Genomic DNA, 27,372 nt, shown 5'->3' on the forward strand with positions numbered 1-27,372 from the left:
TTTTGAGCTGTGTCTTAAATACGGAGAGGGAGTCAATATTTCTTAGTGCAGGAGGAAGAGAGTTCCAGAGCCGGGGAGCAGAGCGACTGAAAGCTCTGTTCCCCATAGTAATAAGGTGTGAGGACGGAACAGGAAGATGAATAGCAGATGATGATCTGTAGTGGAATACATTTTAAAAGTAACCTTCCCAACCATGACCATGGACCTCTCGTCCTAGGTCAGCTGGCTTAGACTCATGCTTATCCCGTGTCTTTCATTTCTGTGTGATCATAGCAAAACAAGCGGCACCTTCCGAAAACAACGAAAAGAATGTAAAATCATATGATGTTTGTCAAATTTGACTAAGTATCCCCCCCTCCGCATTCCTACATTTGACTTTGAAAGTAACTTTTGCTTCCTGTTTGAAACAATGGGCGTGGATAGCCGCAGCAGCAGCAGCAATGAGCAAATCACAAGAAAGAAGACCAAATGAAGCGGATAGAGTTGCATGTTTTGTTTATGTTTTCACGGACAATTATTATGACAAGTCAGTGCCACTCCATGTTTTCCGTGATACCCTGTCGTTTGGTGATAATATCTGCGTTCCTGCTGACCAGAGAAGCTGCTGACGGTATGTTGAAAGTTTTTTGTACACGCTTGGATCGGCTTGGGCTGAAATGAGATAAACTTGCATGTGTCACAACGGACGGGCAGGGAAACGTGAAAATGAAAAAAGTAACTGCTCATTACCAATGCGGGTCCTGGTGGTGGTGATGTAGAAACATCAAAATGATGGGATATCTGGTGGATTAAGAGTGTGTACAGATCATAGCTCTACAGTTTAAATATGTACAGTTCTATTTCTTTTTCATTTTCAGGACAGTTCATATAAACTAATAAATTCCCACTTATGCGTGATTCCCCCCCCCCCCCCCCCCCCCCCCCCCCCCCCACACTTCACCCACAGTTTATAAAATAAAACAAAAAAGTATGGTTGAGTTTTGTTTTGTTTTTGTTTTTTGTGAGAGGATTTTTCACATGAGATAAGATTATAGCAATTCACTGGGTAGGAACAGAATTTAGATATAACTCGAAAGATCTTCATGGTGGGTGATGTTACAAAATTATGTCATTGTTACATTATCAGCTCAGTACACAGCCAGGGTCTGTTGGTTTTACCTTGAGTACACAAGGACGTGGGAAACTAGCAAAATGTTTTCATTTACCTTTCAGTAGCTTGTCTGTCAGCAAAGTCACACACAAAGAAGGCAATCATCTAGTCTCCTGGAGTTGCATAAATGAGAATTTTAAGATTCTTCTTTTTCAATCTGCTGTGAAAACTTAAGCAATAGTAAGGGTGTGTTTACTAAGTCAATAGCTGGAGCAAAGTATAATCCAGCTAGTCTACTTATTTTAGTAATATAGCCATGATTTTTGACTGCCTGTATTCAGATTACTTAATACCTAAGGTGTGCTTTATGTTAAACGTGATATACAGAAACAGATGCCAAGCTACAGCAGACTAAAACAAGACCTGAAGTCAAGACCTGTAAATTTTATGATTTGAAAGGCACCTAATATCATTTATATAGTTTCTGTAAATAGCACAAGTTTTGTTCATGTTTATTTCTTGTCAGGTCAGTGGACTGAATGTAAAAAAGAAATTTAGCACTAAAGACCGTCTTTAGTAGCACTTTTTTTCAATTTTGAAATAAAAACATTTAATACTACCTCATGTTCCCCTCAAAATCTGAAAAGCATTTCCATATTTTCAGTGTATGTTTGAATTATTGCATCCTTATCATGATAAAGTATGTGAGGTGAACATGGTTGGGGATGAAATAATTTCTGTTTTTCTAATGAGATCTTCAATGTAGCTTCAAAGTAGCTGTTAATATCAAATTTAGTATAATTAATTGAGGACCTTTTATTTTGCGTAAATTAATTTCCATGTTTTTTTCTATTAGGCCCATCTATGGCCACTAAATAATCATAGTAGGAATATTCATTCATCGGCAGTGTTGGGAAGGTTACTTTTAAAATGTATTCCATTACAGATTACAGAATACAGAATACATGCCCCAAAATGTATTCTGTAACGTATTCCGTTACGTTACTCAATGACAGTAACGTATTCTGAATACTTTGGAATACTTAATATATTATCATGCTTTTTACAACAACGTGAATGTACTATTGCTGTGTGATTTATTACTATTACTGAAGGTCCGCGACTCCGAACTGTAGTAAAGGGACCTCTGACTAATACGGCGGGGTCCCTGTCGGCTCGTAGCCGAAAAATAGCTTTACTTTGTTGTGTGGGTCAACTTTTCTTGCGAGAGACAGAGAGAGGCGTTGAAAGGCTGCTCCAACGGAACTTATTGTTTTCGGAGGAAAACACGAACACGGTGTACAGTCGAGTCTTAATAGCTTACTTACAACTGGGCTCATCAGGCACTCTTCTTGGCTGCAGTGGTTATTATTATATTTACATGCTTCCAGCTCCTGTTTTTCCTCGATGACATAGTGTTACTCATTCAGACTAATCCAAAACAGCTGACTGGCACATCCAGGCACATGATCAGGGAGAGCTTGGTCTGCTTTTGCTTTGTTTTCTATTTCTATTCTCACTCAGGCACTTTTATTTAATTGTTGAAAGTCAAAATAATGATCAAGATAAACAGTCAATTAAGTGTGTGTTTTAAGTGTTTAAGTGTGAAAATCTTCTTGGATGCTCTTTTGTTTTTACTTTTTCATCTGTGATCTGATCTTTCATGTATTTTCCAGCTCTCCGGGTGATTGGTGGAAGTGTGACAGTGGAACAAGGAGGTACTGCTATCTTAACGTGCCATGTCATTGATACCAATGATGACCTGACACAGATTACCTGGCAGAGGAAGACGAGAGAAAAACCTCGCAATGACAATTTCCTAACTATCCTACCCAGAGATGGAGTGCAGTTTGTCAATGGACGTGATGATCGATTTAAATATATCGGGAATTTTAACAACAAAAATGGAACTCTCCAGTTATCCAATGTTGCCCTGAAGGATGAAGGCAGCTACACGTGCATCTTCACAATGTTTCCCAGTGGAAATCAGAAGATTGAGATACCTCTAAACTTGCTTGGTATGAAAAAACACTTTATTTAAATTATTCTGGGTGTTTGTGTGTGAGACAGAGACAGAGTTACTTCGACCATCCTGTATGCATGTTTATTTATTTGTGTGCTGTGCCTCTCCTAGTGCCTCCTTTCACAAACATCAAGGACAACCTTCCCACTTTGGGCACTGCAGAGGTTTTATTTGCTACCTGCACGGCTGCTGGATCGAAGCCTCCTGCAGAGGTGAGGTGGCTCACTGGTGCTTTGGGAGACAAAGTGAGGACGACAACAAACTCCACCCAGTATGACAACGGTACGACTACCACTGTCAGCTCTCTGTTTGGTGTTCCTACGAGAGAGATTAATGGTCACCAGGTCCAGTGTGTCATCAGTGGTGACTCCCTGACTAAAGAAAAAAGTCTGCCCTTCACCATACAGGTCTACTGTGAGTATCAGCTGCGGATGTAGTTTATTATTTGTCTTTTGTTGTGTCACTGTTGATTTTAGAATTTTAATTGTTTAACCAAGTTGTAGCATGTCTGCCACTATGAAACCCCCCCCCCCCCCCCCACACACACACACATGTACCTTGCACACGCCGTTTCTTTATCACAGTATTTTAATTTACATTTTCTACACTGTTATTTGCTTTACAGCACTGTCCCCCAACTCTGTCTATGCTGTCTTCTCCCTGTCCGCTCAGCGTTTTCTCCCAATGCACCATTTTGCTGCTGTGTAGAAACAGGGGAGGTATAATTAGATATTGGCTGTCAACTGTTCCACTCTGGCACTGCAGCTATGTCCAGTCTTACTTTTTTTTCTTTCTTCATATGCGATTGTGACATCTCCCCTGCTCTCATGACTTTGTCTCCTGGTTGTGGCAGTCAATATTATGTCACAACAGATTAAGAAAGAATTTCTGAAAGATAAGTAGAGCAAAAGTCAAGACAAAATGAGGATATCTAGGTTGATACAAAGGCTATTGTTACGCCATTAGTGTTAAAGACTAAATAATACTTAATGTGGGTGTTTTGTTTTTTGGACTGTCAGATGAAAGACCAAATACCAAGTACCAAAATAATTGATCTTTACTGAGGTCAATATACCTCAATTTGGAGTTTTTGGCTACCTTGAGTGAGCTTAGTTTACCTGAACTGAGGCATCGAAAAAAGTCAAAACTTAACACTCATTTTGTCAGAGACATGCTGACTGTCAGTAGCTACAGTTAATGGACTGAGCTGTGCCAGAAATCCAAGGTAATGCCGGTGATGACATAGAGGAATGCTCTCTCAGCAGACCTTCATCCCTCAATACCAATCCATAACCATTTCAGTGACACAGCACTGTCCTGCAGTGTTACCAACCTTCAGTTTTTTTAGTTGAAGGTGTTTGTAATCGAGTCAGTGACATATTTATATCACTATGAAGGGATCACTCCTTGATCTAAATGACAAGTAACCAAGATTTATGGATTTGCGTGCCATAATAGGATTCAAACATATGTGAAATCATTAATATTTCCTTAGTTCAGGATTAACACACTTTTCTCTATATCTTCTGCAGTCTCACCCACAGAAGTGAACATTAGAGTGATTTCAGAGGACTCGTTTGAGTGTGTGACAGAAGCCAACCCAAATGCAATATTTAACTGGAGCAGGTAAAGTCATTTGAATAATTACTGTGTGTGTGTGTGTGTGTGTGTGTGTGTGTGTGTGTGTGTGTGTGTGTGTGTGTGTGTGTGTGGTGAGTGGCAGGTCAGGCAGGACCCAAACACAAAGGGATGAAGTGGAAGAGGCAGCTCAAAACTAAACGGTACAGGCCAGGAGGAAACCAGGACTCTAGGAACTAGAAAACAGAGCAGAAACACAGCAAATGGGAACAAATCGACGAGCAAAGATGGGCAGTAACGCATTACTGTAATCTGATTACTTTTTTCAGGTAACGAGTAAAGTAAGGGATTACTATTGCAAAAACGGTAATTAGAGTACCGTTACTTTCCCGTAGGAACGCTGCGTTACTGCGTTACTAAAACCATGATTTTTTGCGAGAATGTCTCACGACAGTGACGTAAGCGAGTGCGCCGTTAGTGACAACAGCTGTGTGCAGATCAACAATGGATCACATATCGATTGTGGGAGAGAGTATGAGCGTGCAGCGTTTAAAGCGTGGACTTTGAGTTTGATTCCATAAAAAGTGACAAAAACATTAGCGTCCATCGTGCGTGGGAAGAAAACTTTTTACAGCGAAAAAAAACCCTAAACTTCTAAGCAAGCACCGAGTGCGCTATGACGTAATGGGAAACTCACAGAGAAACTCGCGGATTCTTCAACTGACCGTGGCACACCTGCACCAGGGTAAACCTCCGCTCACCGCAGTGCTGCTTAATAGGTGAAAATAGAGCAACAGGACCGCTGAGTCTTTGACTTTATTTATGTTCTGCTGTGTTTTACTTGCATCTATTTGAAAGAGTGAGTGTAAACACAAAAAATATTTTATTTTATGTGCTGGAATGTGCAGAAAATAGGTTTAAATGTTAATCAGAATCAGAATCAGAATCAGAATGGGTTTATTGCCAGATGTTGATGTTTACAACATTAGGAAATTGCTAATTTATTCAACTCAGAGAATGTTGCATATAATTAAATTTTTGCTTGATGCATAAAGTTAAAAGATTAAAACTGATAAAACAAGTTAAAAAAAGAGACTTTTCCATTTGATTACATTTTGTATGATGTATTATGTAGAAAAAGTAGAATTGGGCTGAAAGATCTATCGCTTTATCACCTACTCAGGTTGTAAATCGTGTTTTTAAAAAGTAACTAAGTAACTAAGTAACTAAGTAATTAATTACTTTTGAAAATAAGTAATCAGTAAAGTAACGGGATTACTTTTTTGGGGAAGTAATCAGTAATTAGTTACTGATTACTTTTTTCAAGTAACTTGACCAACACTGTCGACGAGGAACACACATTACGCATGACGAGAGGATGGGCAACAGGTCATACATAACGAGCGATCGTGGCTCAGGAGTTGGCAGTTCGCCTTGTAATTGGAAGGTTGCCGGTTTGAGCCCTGGCTTGAACAATGTCGGTCATTGTGTCCTTGGGCAAAACACTTCACCCGTTGCCTACTGGTGGTGGTCCGGCAGCCTCGCCTCTGTCAGTGCGCCCCGGGATGGCTGTGGCTACAATGTAGCTTGCCATCATGTGTGAATGTGTGTATGAATGGGTGAATGACTGGATGTGTAAAGCGCTTTGGGGGTCCTTACGGACTAGCGCTATACAAATTAAGGCCATTTACCATAACACAGCTGTACTAAAGAAGGAAATAGGAAATAGGAAAAAGGACTGTAAAAACTAAAACAGGAAGTAGGATAACACAGAGACTATGTCACAAAGGCTTGGCAGAGGAACCAGGGAGAAACAAGCATGGGGACATGACTGACTGGAAAGACAGAAATGGAACAGAAAACACTGAGACAAGAGAAAAACAAATGTGAAGATGAGACTGACTAAACACAGGAGAAGACAATGAGGAAGAAAAACTCAAAAATCACACAAAACGGAAGACTAAGAGAAACATACTTAATAGATGACATACAAATAACCACAAACCTAAGAATCACATAAACTGTACAAAAACTGGTCACGTGTAAGAGTTATTCTCAAGTGAAATGCAAACTGCTTCTAATGCAGCTGTGTAAGATTATTTCCATAAATGCAGCAACTGTCAAATTTGATGTAGCCTACTCCCATGGAAAAGATCACAAAGTAAATTAAATAAAAATTCTGTTAAAGCTGGGCAAAGTTGGATACTATTCCATTAGATACTTGTGGTGACTCCATAGTGTAGTAGTTTACACATTCGTACGTGAAATCTCACTGGTTTGAGACCAGGAGGAGACCTCTGCAAGCTCAAATATTCAGAGTCATCCACTGTCGCGACTGCTTGTGAAAAGGGAAACACTGAAAGAAGTATTACATAATTGTGTTTGTGAAGTTTTTTTTTCACCTGAATAGACTTGATGCCATAAGTTTTGTTGTTGGTGGTGGGGTTTTTTTCCTTTCACTGACAGTGAGCTCTTTCCAGGAGATAAATGTGCAAACACATTTGAATTTTAGTTGAAGAAGCTCAGAGAATTCTAGTCTTCAGCATAAACTATAGGAATCCCAAAGGCATGGCTGTTAATGTGTGGATGGTCCGAACTGAGTGAATATTTTTTTGTAAAGTTACACAAAAAAAAAGCGGAGGCCAAAAATCCAGAAAGCTTCAACAACAAGAAAATCCAATGATTGAGAATGAACATTGTGTTGAAAGTCAAGCTAGCAACCCAACCAAGAGTACAACTCCCCTTGCTCACTAGTCCCATGACAGGCCTACCTGTATCACTCAAACTCATCAGCTGTAGTTGGTTAACTAACATTTATTGACAACCTCTGACAACATGCAAAAAAGAAGTACAACAAAATGTCCACAACCTAGACTATAAAACAAGCCTATAATTGAAGACTGCTACTACTAATCATTCTGTGGTTTAAAAGCAAAAATAAAAATAGTGGTGCAACCCTCCTTTTGATGATATCCAGTTAAACATATCTGATCATCTTTTCTACTCAAGTCAATGTGCAGTGACAGGATAGGAAAACTGCATTCAAAAAGCCACATAAAATGATCTGCTGTAGCCTATTGCAATTGCTGTGCAATAGTCAAGAGACATTGTGACTTGACTGAAAAAAATGTTGCAAATAAAAAGAAAAGTGTTTTGTCATTGGAACTCTGGAGGATTGCACAGGCCGTTTTAGATCAGCAGACAGAAGCTGAAAGACTGTTGACACATAGTTTCACTTATCATTGTCCACTTATCTAGTTCAGGGTCATGCGTGTGGGGGCTGGGGCCTGTCCTAGTTGCTATAATGGTAAGAGGCGTGTCACCAGCTTACTAAAACAAAGAATCAGTCTTTGCGCTGGGGGAGGAAGCCGGAGTAGCTGGTGAACCCGTGAACTCGTGCAAATATGAAAATAACAAACAAACTCCCCATAGAAAGGCTGGACAGAGATATTTAAAAAAAAATAGAAACTAAATAATGAATCATCTGGTCACGTGGTGTACTCAAAATCCAAATTAAGTGATTTTTAACTGCCTGTGCCAGAAACTAATATTAAAAAAAGGTTTTTGTGCTTTTGTTTAATATTACTTTTGGCTTATTTAGTGCTTTTCTGTTATCATTTTGCTTTCAGTTGTATTGTGTTAAGTCTTGTATATGTCAGGGCTCTAGACTAACATTCTTCTTAGGTGCACCAGCACAAAAGTTAGGTGCACCCAAGTCTTTCTACCGCATCGCTTAACACTGCAGTTTTAAATGTTCACTTTTTTTTATACTTTTTTTTTTGGTATATGTAGGTTTTTATTTAACCTTTGTATTATTTATTTATTTGTATTATTTACTTACTGTTTTATTTTGATACTCATTTTTTCTGAGGTTTGTGTTCCTTCACTGTGTTTGTGTCTGTTGCGTCCATCTGTGTTTAGTCTTTCTACCTACCAGGGCTGGACTGGTAATCTGGCATACCAGGCATTTTCCCAGTGCCAGGACACTTCTGGGCCGATGGGTCAATATCATTTTTTTTCTTTGTCGTCAATATTATTTTATAGCCTACAGGCTGGCTGGTGGTCCACTGCCACTAGCCCTACAAGCACTGACTGCCACTCATTTATTCTTTTTTATTACTGACACTGGATTGCCTGATCAAATCTCTTAACAAGACTGGCCGGTCTCCTACCATCCACCTTGTAGAACAGAAGTTTACTGTGTAAGAAACCTTTGATAAAGATGGACAACCAAAAGTGAAAAGGTGGAGCTTTAAATGCTATGACAGAAAAAGAAAAAAGAAACTAGAAATTAAAATGTATCAAATTAACTAAAATGTTAGCTGCTGCACCATCAATCCTATTACAAGCAGTGACTATTATAAAGCCTTGTTGCTAGCACTGTCCATGGAGAAATGCATGACAAGGGACAGTAGTCCCAAAAATGGAGGGAGAAAGAAAGAGAGGAAGATGTAATTATGGTGGTAAGAAAACAGTTGGAGGAAATTAATTAGGAAGTTAAAAATTTAAGTAAACCCATCACCATGAGACACTACTAATAGCTAAATACACATGTATACATGAGTAAAATAAATTATTTTTTCCTTTTTGTTGTGTTTCAGTATTTGGATCTTTATTCTGCAATCAGTAATGGCTGTATGAAGTTTCATGAAGCATTAATGCTTTTCATCCACTTGGTAAACTCATGGGCCAAAGCTGCATTGTGCTTCACTTGCTCTACTGTGCCAACAAGTGGACAATAAATGTAAAACAGAGTGAATATAATAAGATGGTGTTGATTTGAGTAAATGAATGATCTTTCTTGTGCCCAAACATGAATTCTAAGCTTAATAATATGGTGTTTATTTTTATGATATAATGGTGGGATCAAAAGGGAAAATGGAAACAATTGGGAGAGGGTTGTGATGTGAATGTGCCTGGCTGCCTCTACCTTCTCGGATCTTGTTTTTCAGGGAGTCATGTAATTAGGTAAAAATTAAATAATGTAATGTTTTGGTGTGAGCAAGGAAAGTGCAACACAAAAAGCTAATGACTAAAATTAATTTGCATTTTTGCAAAACTCACATTTTTTTTCCTTCTCTGTACATTTCATGTAGAGTCTTGTTCGTGTTTTTTCCAGATCTGGACAGTCTTTGTCACAGCCTGGTGTCAAAGTAGATGGTGCAAAGCTACAACTGCTGAGTCTGACCTCTGATCTAAATGGCCTCTATCAGTGTGAAGCATCTAACGCATATGGACGTAAACATGGTCAGCTCTATGTGCGTGTTGCAGCAGGTGAGGTCAGCTTGGATTTAGCTGTGCAGTTTGTCCAAATCTTTCTGGATTTGTTTCTGAGTATTTATTTGAGCTTTTGCTGGTGTTGCTTCATTCTGATCTTGTTCTGAACACCAACTAGCTTGAAGAGATTGGCTTAAAGTATAAACAGCATGAAACAGAACAGAAAACAGGTCCGCGGCTCCGAACCGTAGTAAACGGACCTCTGGCTAATACGTCGGGTTCCGTGTCGGGCTCATAGCCGAAAACTTTACTTTGTTGTCTGGGTCAACTTTGCCAGTGAGAGACATTGAAAGGCTGCTCCAATAGAAGAAAGAAGGAGGAAAACATGAACACAGTGTACATTCGAGTCTGAATAGCTTACTTACAACTGGGCTACACTGACCATGAGGTTACATTCTTTAGGGATATGCCTGTAACACTCTGCCTATTGCCTTCATATTAAATAATTTTTTGAACAATATTTTTTTAAATATTTCTTTGCGTCATTATGCGGGCCGAAGGTAGAGTTGACATGGGCCGCGAGATTGAGACCCAGGCATTAGAGCCTCTTAATGCGTGTTTTGTTTGGGTTTCCACTGGCATGGAATTACCAAAAATAGAGAGGGGACAGCCTAACATATGAAACAGGAAAAGACCTCCGTGTAATCCCTTTATGTCAACAAAGTAACTGTATTCGGAATACTACCTTTTTAAACGGTAACTGTAACAGAATACAGTTACCCATATTTTGTATTTTAAATACGTAACGCCGGTACATGTATTCTGTTACTCCCAAAAACTGCCAGCTTGCTTCTTTCACGGTCATATTAAGTTTGTATTTTATTTTTGTGCCTCACCTGCCAGCAGATGGAAGTTTTTAAATATGTTGAGTCCAGGTGTAGAATGATTTTGGAATATAGCCAAGCCACCTGAGGTGTCCTATTGCCATTTAGAAGACTTGCAATACTGTCTGAGTCATCTAAATGTGAAATATAAAACTAAAAGCCATGAAGGGGAAAGAGAACAACATTAGTCTAAATATATTCTTCCTTCTTGTGTCCCTGTAGGAGCATGTTCTGCTGCTTGGGCCTTATTTGGTATTTTGCTTACTCTGAATGTGATTGGGGTTGCAGCATGGTGCTTCTTTAAATCTGGATGTTTTCAAAGGTACTCGGAACAGCAACACTTCATACACTTAATATGTAGTTCTCCTGATATTAAACCATATACACATAATGTTCAAATAGGTCTAAAGGTTTTTGATCATTTGAAATAAACAATCAACTGCAATAGAGAGAAAGACTGTCAGCTTTAATTGTAAGTAACAGTATGTGTGAAATGTTATACATATATACAGGGTGGGCCATTTATATGGATACACCGTAATAAAATGGGAATGGTTGGTGATATTAAAGTCCTGTTTGTGGCACATTAGTATATGTGAGGGGGCAAACTCCTCAAGATGGGTGGTGACCATGGTGGCCATTTAGAAGTCGGCCATCTTGGATACAACTTTTGTTTTTTCAATAGGAAGAGGGCCATGTGACACATCAAACTTATTGGTAATGTCACAAGAAAAACAATGGTGTGCTTGGTTTCAACATAACTTTATTCTGTCATGAGTTATTTACAAGTTTCTCTTTGTTCACAGCCATTGACATGTCGAAGAGTTTAACACGTGAGGAGTGGATCGAAATTGTGTTGATATATCTGGTGAACGCAGTAACCGGGTCATTGCAGCAGATTTCAATCCAAGACACCCTATGAGACCACCCATGTCCCATGCTACAGTCAGCAAATTGCTTGCTAAGTTTCATGAAACTGGTTCAGTGTTGGATTTGCCAAAATGTGGACGCAAGAAAACTGTCACTAATGAAGAAACATCAGTGGCTGTCCTAGCTTCATTCAGCAAGAGCCCACAGTGTAGCACTCGCCACATGTCACTGGAGAGTGGCATTAGTCAAACATCCCTTCGGCGGATATTAGCTACTCACAAATGGCACCCTTACAAACTCCAGCTACTGCAGCATCTCAACGAGGATGACCCAGATCGGCGCACAGAATTTGCAGAATGGGCAAAACAAAAATTGGTACAGGACCCTCAGTTCAGTGATGAGGCAAACTTTTATGTGAATGGTGAAGTTAACAAACAAAACCACCGCTATTGGTCTGACACTATCCCACATTGGATGGATCCCTCCAAGACTGTTGGAACAACAAAAGTGATGGTTTGGTGTGGTATATGGTCTATGACTTTGGCATTGTACTTCTGTCATGTAATCTTTAGATAAACAATATTTCAACCCAGACATTATACAACTTTGTTTATTATAACACAGCAAAAAAAAATTAAATTACTGCAATTCAGCAAGTAATAATTAATATTAATCGAATTTAAAAAGAAAAAAAAGACATATCACACTTGATTTGGGACAGTGACATTGTAGACCCTCTGCTGAATTGCTCTCCATCCTCTAAAAGAAACAAAATAACAAATATGTTAACTTCTTCCTTATTCCTTGCATTCATTATCTTGTTTGCCATCTATTGACTGTGTCAAGTGCCATACACATTATGAATAAATTTGTTTCCATTTTTATCACTTAACTTGGCCTTCCACTTTGAGATGTAGATTGGTATAATGAGCCCATAATATGTGCTTCAGCTTCTGCCTGAAGTGTTTGCTCAGTTGACATCTCCATCAGTGATTAATAAATTCCCTCAAGAAGCGTGCATAATCTTCTCCCAGAAACATTTTGTTGAACATTATTCATGAGCACTAGAAATGTTGCAATAATGAAAACATGTTCTTCAAGGTGACGCAATATAAACTCCAAATTATTTCTACCATTTGCAGTTTGAACAGCTGTCGGAAAACAGTTGTCAAGCTCTACAAAGTACTGAAACAGTTCAGCTGATGCCATTTTATAAAGGAAACTCAGAAAAAAACTTCATCTCTAAACATGAGGTTCATACATTCTATATATTCAAGTTTCATTCTAGGTATTCAAGTTTCATTCTTTATATGCTATGCTATAAATTAAATAGGTAAAATGTACGGAGAGGATTCCAAGTGTCGCTTATGAGGAAAAGCTCATAATCTGAAAAGAACAACATCCTCTTTAAGACACTGAGAATTTAATCTCATGTACTACTGATGTTTATTTTTGATTTAACATGACTTATAAATATAGATTCATTTCAGCCAAATACAGTAAGGATGATTGGACAGTGTCTGACAGTATATATGGACAATGATCCAACACACAGTACAAAAAAACCCAGGAGTTTTTGAAGGTAGAGCAGGATTCTGCATTGACCGACTCTGACTCTTCTATTACTGCGATTTTCAGCATTTCAGTCAATTTCCTCAGAACAATTTGCCTTTTATGTTCAGATCGCCTGTAGGGCGTAAACGCACCATCACGCCAGGCTGTTTCAAAATTATGTTCGATGAGCGACGTTTGGCTGGACAGGGGGGAGAACATGTCTGCAAAGCGCTGTTGCAACTTGGCAACATCTGCTCTCAGGGCCTGTGTGAGATGGTTATCACAATGGAGGGAGGCAGGAATGATGGAATTTGGCACCTCTGACCCCAACTCATCTCTTTCCTTCACCAGGCTCACCGGAGAAGCGGGGCTTATATTCTAACAACAACGGCACTATAGGATACCTGTGAATATCACCATGAGCACACTTCACCTCCACCCACTCTGCCTGCAGCAATGCCTCGGGGTGAACCAAGCTTTGGTACACGAGGGTCTGCGTACAGCCCGTGTCCACCAAAGCATGGCATATAGTAGTTCAATCGCCACCACACTGTGGCCATCCCCTTGGCATGGCTCAGGAGCCTTCTGGATTTCCTTCTTGTAAGGTGAACCCATGCACACAATGGCTGTGTTCACAGTTCTCAGTGTTTATTGTAATGTTAAACACACAATGCCATAGTCCCCACTCAGGGCTGGTCTCAGCTCACACACCCGCGCGCGTCTCTTGCTTCACTATAAAAGGAAAAGAGACTGTCATCAGTTCAGTCACCACCACCTGTGGCCTCACCTTCCTCCTGTCACCGCCCCTTTGAGCTCACTGCACACTCCTTCCCTTGCAGCTGAGCCAGGGACCACACCTCCGCCACACTGCTGCTCTCGAGATACAATTGCAAATTCATTACTTCCCTGTTTAGACTGCCTGCACTGTAAATAAATGCACTGAACTGTCGATTTGTGAGTCTGCATTTTGAGTCCTTCCGACCACCCACCATGACAGTAACGGGACTCAAACATTCCAGGAAGATCAACTTTATTTTCATTGATTCACAGAATATCTTCCCAAAAGTCTTGGGGATCATCAAGATGTTTTCTGGCAAATGTGAGACCAGCCATTGTGTTCCCTTTGCTCAGCAGTCAGTGGTTTTCTCCTTGAACTCTTCCAAGAATGCAATTTTTGCCCAAAAGAGCCTGTCTGAGTTTTTTATGCATGCACTAATTTTATGCATAGTTTCTTTGGTTAATGTGAGCGAGATTCTGAAAAGTATTTGGGTGAGTTCAGGATGTACAGCATGATAGTTCTTAAATAAAATGTTTGAGGGTAAAATATTGTGATTTCAAGTTCAGCTATTGTTATGTGGTTGTTTTTATCTTTTTTATAACCCGAACCTTCATTTAACAGGTAACAGGTTAAAAAGGCACCAGCTGCACAACGCTTGAAGGTTGACGCCGAAGAGAACAACAACAATTCTTCCCAGAGATACGATAACAAGAATGAACTGACTGTCTTGCCCTATTCCTCAAGGCCACCTGCGTAGGCTGCGAACTGTTGATCTACGCCTAATAGGTGAAAGGACACTCTCTCAGGCTGAACACAGGATACACATCCCCACACACATACACTGATACTGATACGCCCTCACCGCCACTCTCCCCCACTCTCCCCCGCCCAAATCCAATGCCTCCCATGCTTTCCTCCCATCCGATGTGAACAGTGGGCCAGACGGAGGCGCAACCGTGAGATTGCAGCGTCCCAGATGCAGTGTTGCTTGTCTGTGATTTACTGTGTTAAGGTGTCGTGATGTCTGTGTTTTCTTTATGTGCTATGGAGTTTTTCTTTTTCTCCTCATACTGACTCCCTTTTGGGGACCAGTATTAGCAGAATTTCTTTTTTTCTCCTAGATTGCCCTTCCGTGTTACACATTTCATTATTTTTCCTTTTTTCTACCTGACCTGTCTCCCCAATGTGATGTTTGTGTATTGTATGTACGGTTGGCACGGTCTGTCATCTCAGTTGTGGGCAACTGCAACCGACAAATAAAAGCACTTCTCAATCCCAGTCAATCTCAAAAAATGCCAGACTATGATGGTTTTGACTGTTTTTCAAACAAATTACAGTTAATGCAAACAAAAGTTGAAACTGTATGAAGACAGGAGCAGAAGATGTTGTGGACCTTAAAACGTGGCACGTGTAACTGCTGTTTTTAGTCTCTGGAAACGAGTTTCAATTGCTGAAGTGTGTTTTCTAAGAAAAAAAAAGACGAATAAAAAAAGTGAGCAAATAATTAAAAATGTAAGTAAAACTAAGACTTGTGTGTATTGCAATTATGAATAGTTATGGTAATTAAGCTACAATTTTCACTCTACTCTTGCTAAATTTCCTGGAACACCCACACGTGTTGAGTAATGTTTATAAAAAAATAACAAATCTGTTAAAAACACGTGGACCAAAAAAGTATAACCCATAATGGTCAGTTCACAGAATTCTCAGTTAAACTGGAGCACATGCAGGAGCAGTACACTGGCTTGTGTGCTAAACCTGCCTTCTGTTTTACAGAGCCCATAAAAGCCAAGGAAAAGTGTTCTGCATTTGAAGAAAGTCATGTTTTCAGTGATCCAAGAAGGTAAAAAAAGGAATTCTATTTGTGCTTTCATTTCTCACTCTTTATCCAGGCCACTCACTCATTCCAGTTCTTCATGTGCAATACAAAGGCTGTTGAGACAGCCACCCTCCTCTCAGTTTTTACTTATGTTGTCTATGGCCATAGCTGGGAGGTTCATCAGTTATGTTTGTATATTAACAAAAAAAACAAACAAAAACGAACCTCTCAATACTACTACCTACTTTTCCTAATAGTTTTTCCTTGACTTTGCAGAAGATCTAATTACACTTCCAGCTGACTCCTTAACAATGTCACCATGTCTGCTTTTCCAAATTTACAAAGATGGACTACAGCTTGTGACTACTACTTAACAGCAGTACATTCTTACAGTACTGTATCGCCCAGGTCAAGAGCATTATGACAAAAACTGAAAGTGAAAATAAAATGTGTGTTGTTCTTCCCTTGTTTTTCCCCCTCTTTTGTTAACACTTTTTTGGCTGCAACTCACGGAATGAAATGAAAAACATGATTTGCCACAGTTGCTATTTAGCATTGAAGGGTTTTTCTTAGAGATTTCAGATGGCTTTTGCTATGGCTGTTACACATGTACTTCTGAGTTAGGAACCTTTACATTTGACTACTAAGCTGTACCCCTAGCATATCTAAGGCATGCACCAGGCCAGTCTTTCTCTCCTCTTTTGCTTGAACCATTTGTAACAAAATTGGGCACTGTCTGTCTGTGATGTTTGTTTAGTTTTAAACGGTTGGGAGAGAGCTCCATGCCTGCTGCTTTTACAAGATTATCGGTGAAACAGCCTTGGGAGCTGCTTGTAAGTCTGTTTAGTCTGATGATGGTATAACATTGTTTTTGGGATCAACTTTCCCTCTGAATTAAAGACAAAGTGAGATAGTGAGAAAGATTAAAAAGAAAGTAGATAGGAGTACTGGGTGTACTGTTAGGTGTCCAGCAAAGAACAAGGTGGCAAAGGAAAAGGTTTTTTCTGATAAAGCTGATGAGCTATAGCATAAATATTTGGAAAATAATAAGTTTTCTTCTTAACCCTAGAAGCTAGGTTAAGAAGAGAGGTGATGATCAGTGAGCAGCAGCAAAGAAAATGAGCACAGGAGGTATAGAGAAGGGGCTGTTGTTTATGGTAGAATAAGCACAGTTGGAACAAGGAATACAATCTTTGTTCTGTCTTTTTTCCACCCACCCGATTCATTAGCATTCTGACTTTTATGATTGAGCAGTGTGATGTTGGGGTGTAGCGGGCAACATATTTGCAATCCGAAATTTTTTGCTTTCAAAACAACGTTTTATAGTTGTTTAACACACACGCACACACACACAAAGCGCAATTGTAAAACAGTTTAAGTAGCGAATATCCTGATCTTACTTTTTCTAAACTCCATGCAACTCCTCCTCTCCCCCACCCCCACCGTACGGTCCTGTTTCTACCTGATGAGAGAGTTTTTCAAACGCAACAAGTTCTGATAATCCTATGATGTACATATTATATTGTTCTTCTTTTTTCACCCTTTTTTGTCCTAAACTTAAGTAGAAGTATCCTTCGCCATCTGGATGCCAGACACGACTCAGTACTGGAGCCTGGAGGGCTGTTTTTCATCAGAGCAGTTATCCGGGAATAACAAGGGCGAAAAGCGAAGAAAAGAAGCTGCGTGTTGTTTTCTTTATGCTACTACGAGAAGTCATGTCGCGCTATTTCCCCACGATCATCTGTCGTTTGGCGACAATATCTGCGCTCCTGCTGACCAGAGAAACGAACAGTACGTACAAAGATTTTGTTTGTTTTATTTATGCTTGGATGGGCTTAAGCTGAAATGAAATGAACTGGCAGGTGTTGCAATTAATGCTGTCCAAATCTGACTAACTGGCTAGAGTTCTCTTACTGAACAAGCAAAAAGAACTTAAACACTGAACATGAAGTAAGTGAAGTACAACCGAAACAGGAATAACACTTTTTGAATAAAGCGAAATGTTGCAGAAATCTGCACATTTTGCATCACATTTGTTTTTGGGAATGTTGATTAAATAGAGATTACAATGCTATTGCTTTTGCCATGCCTATTTCACGTTTTCATTGTCTCATTAAAACAACTACTTGTACCAGTTTGTAAAGAGAGAGCCAGTTTGATATTGGGAAGAATCGAGTTCGGCTCAGGTACAGACACAGCAGTTCCAGTTTCTCATGTAGCCCTTTGGGAAAAATTAGTTACCTGCAGGGACACCAAATAGCTAAGCGTAATGTTTGTGCGTTTTTTCGGGTTACATTTTTACTTTAATGGCAATTGACAGGCTGTAGTCATTTTGTGGAAACTTGTTTTTATTAGTTCAGGAAAAACTTTCTAAAATCTTTTAGTAGTTTTAGCTGCAAACCCTCCTCTCATTAAAAGATTTTGGCTTCTGCTACTTTAATTCATGTGACCACATATATACAAACCCTCCTGACTGGACTTGATGAGAAAGCTGTGAAGGTTAACTTTCCCATGTGTAGCATTCCCTCTCCCAAGTCTTACAGATAAGAAATAAACCGTGAATCCTCCCTTAGTTGTGCTGCAATAACCATAGGCTGCTGGGGGATTCCCATGATGCATTGAGTAGTTCTTCTTCACTCACCTTTCTCACTCACTATGTGTTAATACACCTCTCTGCACTGAATCATACTTGTTATTAATCTCTGGCTCTCTTCCACAGCATGTCTTCTGTCCTGTCTTCCTTCCCTCAATCAACCAGTTGCAGTAGATGGCCGCCCCTCCCTGAGCCTGGTTCTGCTGAGGGTTTCTTCCTGTTAAAAGGGAGTTTATCCTTCCCACTGTCACCAAAGTGCTTTCTCATAGGGGCTCATATGATTGTTGGGTTTTTCTCTGTGTTTATTATTGTAGGGTCTACATTACATAATAAAGCGCCTTGAGGTGACTGTTGTTGTGATTTCTAAATAAAATTGTGTTGAATTGAAAGGATACTGAAAAAATATGACTATTCAGTTCGGTTCCCTGATTAGATCTACACAGTACTAATTCCGTATTCCTCACCCAGACCAGACGCCAAGCTGCTCTGATAGTCCTGGTTCAGGTTTTGAAAAATTGATCCTATTTGGATTTGTAGCTGTAATTGTGAAACTGGTGTTTTACCTTATGCAAATCTGCTTCTTTCTTGTTTCTATTTTTACGCTGAGGTCTGAGCTTTAATAGTGTTTCATGCTCTTTACAGGTCTCCAGGTGATTGGTGGAAGTGTGACAGTGGTTCAAGGAGGCACTGCCTCCTTGCATCTTACCGTGCCAAATCATCCACACTGATGATGATTTGACGCAGATTACCTGGCAGAGGACAACCAGAGAAAAACCTCATAATGACAATTTTATCACTGTCCAACCAAGGGAAGGACCACGGTTTGTCAATGGACAGGATGATCGATTTAAATATATCGGGAATTTTAACAACAAAAATGCAACTCTCCAGTTATCCAGTGTTGCACTGAAGGATGAAGGCAGCTACACGTGCATCTTCACATTGTTTCCCAGTGGAAATCAAAAGACTGAGATTCCCCTAATAGTAAACTTTTTTTTCCTTTATTTTAAAATACTCTTGTGTTTGTGTGTGAGACAGAGACAGAGTTACTTTCACCATTCTGCTTGCATGCTGATTTATTTGTGTGCTCTTTGTGTGTATCCTAGTGCCTCCTTTCACAAGCATCAAGGACAGTCTTCCCACTTTGGGCACAGAAAAGGTTTTATTTGCTACCTGCACGGCTGCTGACTCGAGGCCTCCTGCCGAGGTGAGGTGGCTCACTGATGCTTTGGGAGAAAAAGTTAGGATGACAACAAATTCCACACAGTATGACAACGGTACGACTACCACAGTCAGCTCTCTGTTTGGTGTTCCTACGAGAGAGATTAACGGTCACCAGGTCCAGTGTGTCATCAGTGGTGACTCCCTGTCTAAAGAAGAAACCCTGCCCTTCACCATACAGGTCTACTGTGAGTATCAGCTGCGGATGTAGTTTATTATTTATCTTTTATCCATGGTTGATGTATTTGTTATATTTTTTCTTGGAAATCTCTGCAAAGTTTGCTAGTGGATTAGCCAGTGGACACATCTGTCGCAATGTATGAACAGACTCAGTCGCAGGACTCTGTTAGTGAAACGATTGAACAGTTTATTTACAAAAGACAAAATACCTACAGCTCTACTGAGGGACTGATAGATATGATCTTTTTCCCAATTCTTACATTGCTAAAAGCCTTACGTGTTGTAAAGACAAAACATCCTATGTACCAAACTTTGGTTCGACTCCTTACATCATTAAATGATGTAAACAAAAGCAGTTTTACTTTGATGTTTCACAAAATCCTCAAATGACTAAAACTAATCAACTCCAGAAAGTTTGTTTTGGAGTTTGTTCTTCTTTTGTTTTGTTTTTTTAAATGAATGGGAGTGAAACATGCCAAATCTCATGACTTTGCCTCCTGTTTGTCACACAGTAGCATGTTGTCACAATAGATGGGAAAATACTTTCTGAAAGACAAAGACATCTAGACTGATTTAAAAAAAGAGCATTGTTTCACAATTATTGCTAAAGACTGAATCATGGCCTGTCCCATACAGCATCAGCCTCAGTCCCAAAAGTTTGTCGAGTTCGGATCGAAGATGTAGGAGACAGAGGCGAAACATTATTTTCATGTTATTTGTCTTTCTGCTCTTGCAGTCTCTCCCACAGAAGTGAACATCAGAGCAAAATCTGAGGACTCATTTGAGTGTGTGACAGAAGCCAATCCAAGTGCAAATTTTACATGGAGCAGGTAAAGTAGCTTGAATAACAGTTTCAGCTGAAACATTCATTTCATTGGTTCTTTTTGTTTGTCTCAAGTGACCTGTGTTTGGCCAACAGTAGCACAGTTTCTACCAGCATCCTGTTGACCAAAAGCCACAAGTCATTGTAAACCCTCATTATAAACACAGTCACCCACTGATCCAGTGTGGAAATCTCATTCTTTGTGAGCCATGTGCTTGATTTGTGTTGGGTAGATAATGTTTCTTTATTGTCTCAGTCTTTTTTTAATGAAATGTGAAATAACAAACTAAATGTCATGAAAGTGGGAAAGAACAATCATCTCATTCTCATGTTCTTAATTATTGTGTCCCTGTAGGAGCATGCTCTGCTGCTGGGGTCTTATTTGGTGTTTTGCTTTTCCTGAATGTTGTTGGTGCTGCAGCATGGTACTTTTATAAACATGGATGTTTTCAAAGGTACTTCATATATGAACTTGCATGTATCTAATATCTAGAATAATACAGAATACTTCTGATTTTAAAGCTTATGTACTTAATGTCTTAAGTGTAAAGTTTAATCTAAAGGCAGGCCTGACATCCTCTAGTAAGCCCTTTCATGTAGTTTCACCGCCTGGTACCATGAAAGCCTTATTGGCTATTGCCATACAATACCAGATTTGGCAGGTCCACCACTGGTGCTCTGTGCTTTTCATAGATGAGAAAAGGTTCACTCTGAGCATATGTCACAGACATGAAAGGGTAGAGAGGAGCCATGGAGAACATTATGTTGCCTGTAGCATCATTTAGCATGAACAGTTTGATGGTAGGTCAGTGATGATGTGGGGAGACAAATCCATGGAGGGACGCAGAGACCTCTACAGGCTGCCATTAGGAATCAGGGTGAAATCCTTGAACACATTGTCAGGCCCTACGCTGGTTCATTTGATCCTGGTTTCCTCCTCTTATACAATAATGCTTGACCTTAATAGGCGAGAATATGCAGGCAGATGAAAGAATTGGTACTAATCACTCTCCTAAACCCAAAAAACTGCTGTATCTTTTTTTTTTCACTTTGATTTTCAGGGTGTCTTTGAATTTATCCCTCTGTAGGTAGATCATTTTCATTTCCATCGAACAATGTGACATCCATTTGTTCCTTACACATTACCCAGTCCATATCAGTATAGATATCCGGATGTTTGTTTGTTTTTTCCAGTATTACGAGGGGCCAAATCACATTTTTGTTACATTGTTACAAAAAGCAAAGTGCATTAGTTAGCTTGGTGCAATAGAAATATTAAACGTTCTCTTCACCTGTCCAGCACATTCTCCTCATTGTCTAGGTTAACAAACTGTAGTTAGCTCAGAGGCTGTAGTTGCTATTCTTAGTGGGGAGACTGTCATGTGTGATACCCTCAGTGGTCCTGAAGAAGTGGCCTTTGGTCCAATAAGTATGCAATTGTGCTAGTCTACCCCAATTGAACCACATGCTACATGGCCTTTTCCCTCTTTATAAAAGGGAAGCCATGAACAAATATACTGTCACTGAAGACAAATGCAGTAAAAAGATAGAAATGAATTTGATGATGTCCAAGAGTTCAAGTCTTCACTCACTGCCTGCAAACGATTCAACAAAGTATTCCGACTTAGTTTATGATTATATTTATTTGTCAAGTTGAATCTCAGCTGCAGGTAATACAGAAGTTTTTGCTCAATTCCTTCAGTTGCAACTGAGTCTGCAATTAAATTGTACCTTTATCATTTTATTTCAAATCTACTGTTCTGGTGTACAGAGGCAACATTTTAAAAGTTGATTTGCAGCCTCTGTGAATACTGTGTCGCTATTTTGTACAGTAGGAGGTCTTTAAACCAACATGGTGGCAAGCAGCATGACACAAAACATCTGGGAGTGTGAGAAACAAAGATCACGGACCAGAGGAAGAAGACCTACAGAGAGATCAAGAGGTCAGTAACAGTTAATTTGTTCATATACTTCATAGCTCACTTTTGTTTCTCCCACAGTTAAATAAGTCTCTGAAAAAAATGTTGGGATTAATTATATATTTTAATGTTAACTACTGTTGTGCAGTTTACTGGAGACTCAATTATAGTTTTAGTTGTGTACAAGGCATTTTACTACATCTATCTTACTTGAAAGAGCTGAGCTACAAGAAAAAAAAACATTTTATTAATGTGTGTGTTAAGTGTTATAGAAGTTTAAATGTTCTTTGTTAAATCTGCAGACACTGAAAGTATTTGCATTTTCAGTTGAAATTAAATACAGGTCTAAACAAATGCTCCGTATGATCCCTCAGGAATCTCTCTGACAGCAAAGATGAACATTATTTGGACTGAAGGCTCCACCAACATGTCATTTTAAAGTCAGCTGGTAAAGAAACAGATCAACAGTCGCCTGAAGGTATATACCTTGTATACTGAACCCCCCCCCCCAAGAAAAAAACAGGCCTACAGCTTGATTAGTTTTAAGTATATTAAAATACATTGATAGTATAAATCAGCTCAAATAAAAAGCTTGAAGAACATGGTTGACTGTCAATATCAACAGTGTGAATTAAAATGTAATGAAAAATGACAGTGGACTGGTGGAAAAGCAGCTGGTTAAACATACTGCCATCTCCTCTCATAGTTGTCAGAGCTTGAGTTTAGACTCTTAGTTTTAGTTTAGTCTTGAGTTTATCTGTATTTCTAGTTCGCAGTGTCTTGTTTGATAATAGGTTGCGTTCATGTCTTTGTGTCGTCTCTGTGTCTTGTCCTCAATGTCTCACTGTAAAATCAGGTTAATAAGCATGGAGACAAGACTACCTGTTTCCTCAGTCATGTCTCTCGCTCTCTCTGTCTCTTCACATCTCTGTGTCCGTGTCTCAGCGTTTGTGTGTTCCTGTTTACTTTGGTAGTCGTCATCTCATGTGCCTCGTGTTCTGCTTTGCTTCCCATCTTGTCATGTCTATGTTTCTCTGGCTGTGTTCCCATGTTCCCTGTGTCCACTTCTCCTAACCACCTTCCTTTGTATATATTGTGTCTGTCTTCCCTTATACTTGTACGTTATGTTCAAATTGTGATCCTGTTAGTTAGACAGTTTGTATTTAGCTTCCTTTTCATTAAAAGGCTCTCCTTTGGCTGAAACTCCTCTGTGCTGCCTCCATGTCTGCAATCCTGGGTCCTCATTCACCACACACCATCAAAACAGAGAGCTGCAATCTTTTGGAAGATTGAAACAAACAACACAGCTTTCAAGAACAACTGCCAACAGCTACCACAGGATGGCAGTAATGTAAAGGATGGATTCAGACAGGTGGGGAACTTTATAGCAACACTGTTCAAGATGAAAGGAGAAAATTTGTTTTACTTTGGTACATTTTAATTTATGTGTATTTTTCGATTTGACAAGGCAAGCACTGTTTGCCTTTCTTGTCCTGTCTGCCATGTGTTAAATTACAGTAATGTGAAATGATTCCTGCTTAATGATAGAAATACAGTGAAATATTTTAATTATTTGTTCACTGATTTTCTCTAATTTTGCCTGTCGTTGCCATGACCTTCAGGATGTAGCTTTAGCTGTCTCTTCCTTTTGAAGAATCATAAAAAGGTTCTTGAAATATTTACTTGGTTTCCGTTTCTTGTTTACACCTGTCAGAACTACTTTCATCAGTTGTATTATTAATGTGGTAACTGTAGACTCCGCTGGTTAGTACGACCTCTCCTTAAGGATACAATGTCAAATTTTAAGCTTATAATATACAGTACCATGGAAATATAAACACATCACTCAGACTTTTACATTTTGTCTTTTTTTTGCACATTATGTATTTGAAAAGCACCATGACACTATACAGCCACTGTGTGAATGCAGTTGTAGCTGGTCTGTCTGGTTGTGCTGATTGAAGCTCAGTTTTTCTGTCCTATTTTCCTCTCAGTGGTAAAAACTGTCTAAATTCTTTCATCTTTAATTAAATGATCAGTGTGGCTGCTTTACCAGGTGTATCAATTGAGTTTAACATCCAGGCATTCGTGAAAACAGATTTTATTAAATTTAACAGAGTTAGAAGTTAGCAGGGAGTTGGCGCGCTAGTTTCCATCTAAATATAATATACCATGTTCTGACTGAGAGATTTCTGAAACAAAATAAAACGTACAGATCTGCTATCACTTCCAAAATAAATGAAGACAGGAAAGTAAACAGCAGTGATGTTTGTAGGGTTACTGAAGTTGGACTAGCTGGTATATAATGGTGTGCTAGGTGATCGCTTGCGACACGGCTATGTTAGCATAATATAAACACATTGAAGCTGGAGGATGAATTTTTTTCCACTCCATAAAAGTTAATTTGAGGGTTAGGGGTTAGGGACAAATGTAATCGCATAGCAGGATGCTGGAAACAGACCAAACGTCAGTCAGGAGAAAAACTGAGATAATCCATCCACAATACGAGGTTAGTCATTAATATACTGCTGCATGGGCTGTGCTGTAGTTGCATTGTAAGGGTTAAAAAGACTGAGCTTTAAAATGATTAGCGGTAATAAAAAAGAGAGGCCGACAGTGATCACTGACTGTTTTTAGGGAGTTGTTGAGATTAAATAGAACAAGATACAAAGCATTAAAACATGTTAACAACACAACGCAGAGTAGTTTGGGCCCGGAAGCAGGATTGATCATGTCATCACTTAAAGACTAGATAGAGCTTTCCTATTGGACTTCTGTGGTACTGAAGCCCACGCAGATAGTAGTTATAATGCAGCACTTAGACCACACAACATTCACACAACACAAACCCACTGAATGCATTAATCAGTCTGTCTGATGACAGATTGCCACATAGTGCACACTATGTAATAAATAATACAGGCCTGCCTTTTGTGTGTTCCTGACAGTGAATGCACAAGTTTTGCACTAGTAAAATTTAATATAAAGCAACTTAAAGGGATTTTTAAAAAGTTTACTGATAAAAGATGCTTCTCTATTGGATTTATGTTTACTATCATTATTATTTTTATAATTATTAACTTTAAGAAAATTGAAGCTTGGCTGCTGCAGATATTTTTATTTTAACTAAAAAACACAATAAGATGTATTTTCCATGAGTAGTTAGGAAGATCAGGTTTCTCTGATCCATCATTGATCTGATCAGTATACTGACATACAAGATACACAAGGGAAGTGGACACAGCCGGGGCAAACAAGCACAAGTAGACAATCAACACAATGAGGCAGAGGAGGAATAACGAATAATAACACACAAATATCACCAGAACGCATACACTACACATAAGAGGAACAGAGAAAACACTTCTCTGAAATATGAAGTTAAAAACCTAAAGAATAAGTAAACTAAGATTATTTATTATTTTGCGTGATATTAATATTTGGTAAATGGCCTGTATTTGTATAGCACTTTACTTAGTCCCTAAGGACCCCAAAGTGCTTTACACTACATTTAGTCAGTCACCCATTCACACACAAATTCACACTCTGGTGATGGCAAGCTACATTGTAGCCACAGCTGCCCTGGGGCAGACTGACAGAGGCGAGGCTGCCGGACACTGGCGCCACCGGCCCTCTGACCACCACCAGTTGGCAACGGGTGAAGTGTCTTGCCCTAGGACACAACGACCGAGACTATTTATTTAACAATAAGCAGAACTACAAAACTTGAAAGTCCAAAAGCGCAAAACACAGTTTTAAAGACCCAGGAGAATGACCCTAATATCATATTTTAATCTTTATGTTATTGTTTTTTTTCCTTTTTTTGTCCTCATCCAGACCTTTAACTCCATACACTCAACTCAGTTGACTGATTCATAACACAGATTGGTCAAATGGCTCCAATGACTCATGCCATCCTTCAGCAGTGACAACAGTGCACTGGAGAGGAAACAACATAACTACAGACAGGAATTGCCACCTTATCATGGTGGAGAGGTTTGTATGCCCTAGTTATCCCAGGAACTATGCTGTCAGGGGCAATTTGCCCCTCAAGGCAAATCGTTCACGGGTGAGCAACCGGAACAAGTGAAATTTAACAGACTTCTTTGATGAAAAATTCAAAAATGGTCCAATGACCATATCTCAGTTACTATGGCTCCAACCTGGACCCAGGCTCAGGCAAGGGGCTTGTTGAGAGTCACCTCTGTAGTACATGGCCCCTGACCAGGCTTAGCCCAAAGGAGCCACATCGGGCAAGATCATCTGATGAAGGATCTGTGGTGGTCCAGTGTAATGTGGATAAAACGTAGAGGCCTTGATGGACCAATCCCCAGTTGCTAGTTTGTGCTATACTGTGACAAGTGTCCCCTTTTTAAAATTTTATTTTATTATTATTATTATTCAGCAGTTTGCTTTATTGTTAAACATTGTGATAAGGAAAGAGTTATACTCTAAATGTACTGTGACATTATCTACAGTTTTTGATAACTAAGCTAGTTAGAGTCACTGCTTCCCCTTCCAGAAACTGCTCCAAAATGTAAAAGGCTAACTAGCAAATTTCACTGTTGTTGACACAAAAGCTTTCATTGTAATGTGAGTAAAAATCTATTTCATCATCTGTTTTGTGTTGTTTGTTGGTTAGGAGTATACAAGCTTAAGGCAAGTCAAAGTCTCTGGCTCAGGCTGGTTGTGTAAACACATAGTGAATGAAAAGAGGTCAGAAAGGAGAAATGCTCAGTGCATCGTGGGAAACTCCCAGCACTAAGGGTGGATTCCAGTGGCAGCTAGATGAAATGTCTGTCTCAATGAAATTCAAGGTGGAG

General features: G+C 39.4%; 1 protein-coding gene across 13 annotated transcripts; it reads left to right on the forward strand.

Annotated features, from left to right (window-relative positions):
* The first annotated feature begins 226 nt into the window (after positions 1–226).
* On the forward strand, positions 227–27,167 carry LOC146556675 (nectin-2-like). 13 transcript variants are annotated; one of them, XM_085250035.1, is made up of 16 exons: positions 258–610; positions 2,767–3,108; positions 3,225–3,527; positions 4,646–4,739; positions 9,811–9,965; positions 11,015–11,114; positions 11,599–14,780; positions 15,771–17,604; positions 19,049–19,390; positions 19,513–19,815; positions 20,544–20,637; positions 20,986–21,085; positions 22,463–22,573; positions 22,924–23,027; positions 23,735–23,921; positions 26,387–27,167. In XM_085250035.1, exons 1-7 carry the CDS (start codon positions 469–471, stop codon positions 11,603–11,605), a joined length of 1,143 nt encoding a protein of 380 aa, XP_085106161.1. In that variant the 5' UTR covers positions 258–468; the 3' UTR covers positions 11,606–14,780; positions 15,771–17,604; positions 19,049–19,390; positions 19,513–19,815; positions 20,544–20,637; positions 20,986–21,085; positions 22,463–22,573; positions 22,924–23,027; positions 23,735–23,921; positions 26,387–27,167. The 13 variants fall into 13 exon arrangements, with proteins under 13 accessions (XP_085106157.1, XP_085106169.1, XP_085106170.1 ...); XM_085250039.1 differs by having other exon boundaries at positions 20,544–21,085; positions 22,466–22,573; XM_085250034.1 differs by having other exon boundaries at positions 20,986–22,573.
* The last annotated feature ends 205 nt before the right edge of the window (positions 27,168–27,372 follow it).

Source organism: Mchenga conophoros, linkage group LG16, assembly GCF_057382185.1.
Source record: "Mchenga conophoros isolate Kocher_MC1m ecotype Shallow Benthic linkage group LG16, M_conophoros_male_GT1.1, whole genome shotgun sequence".
Lineage (NCBI taxonomy): Eukaryota > Metazoa > Chordata > Actinopteri > Cichliformes > Cichlidae > Mchenga > Mchenga conophoros.

Excerpts from the sequence above, each read along its gene's own strand:
- LOC146556675 (XM_085250031.1), top strand. The coding sequence starts at position 469 with ATGAAGCGGATAGAGTTGCATGTTTTGTTTATGTTTTCACGGACAATT. Across the intron at positions 611-2,766 it reads GACCAGAGAAGCTGCTGACG|CTCTCCGGGTGATTGGTGGA; the intron begins GTATGTTGAAAG and ends TGTATTTTCCAG. Across the intron at positions 3,109-3,224 it reads GATACCTCTAAACTTGCTTG|TGCCTCCTTTCACAAACATC; the intron begins GTATGAAAAAAC and ends TGCCTCTCCTAG.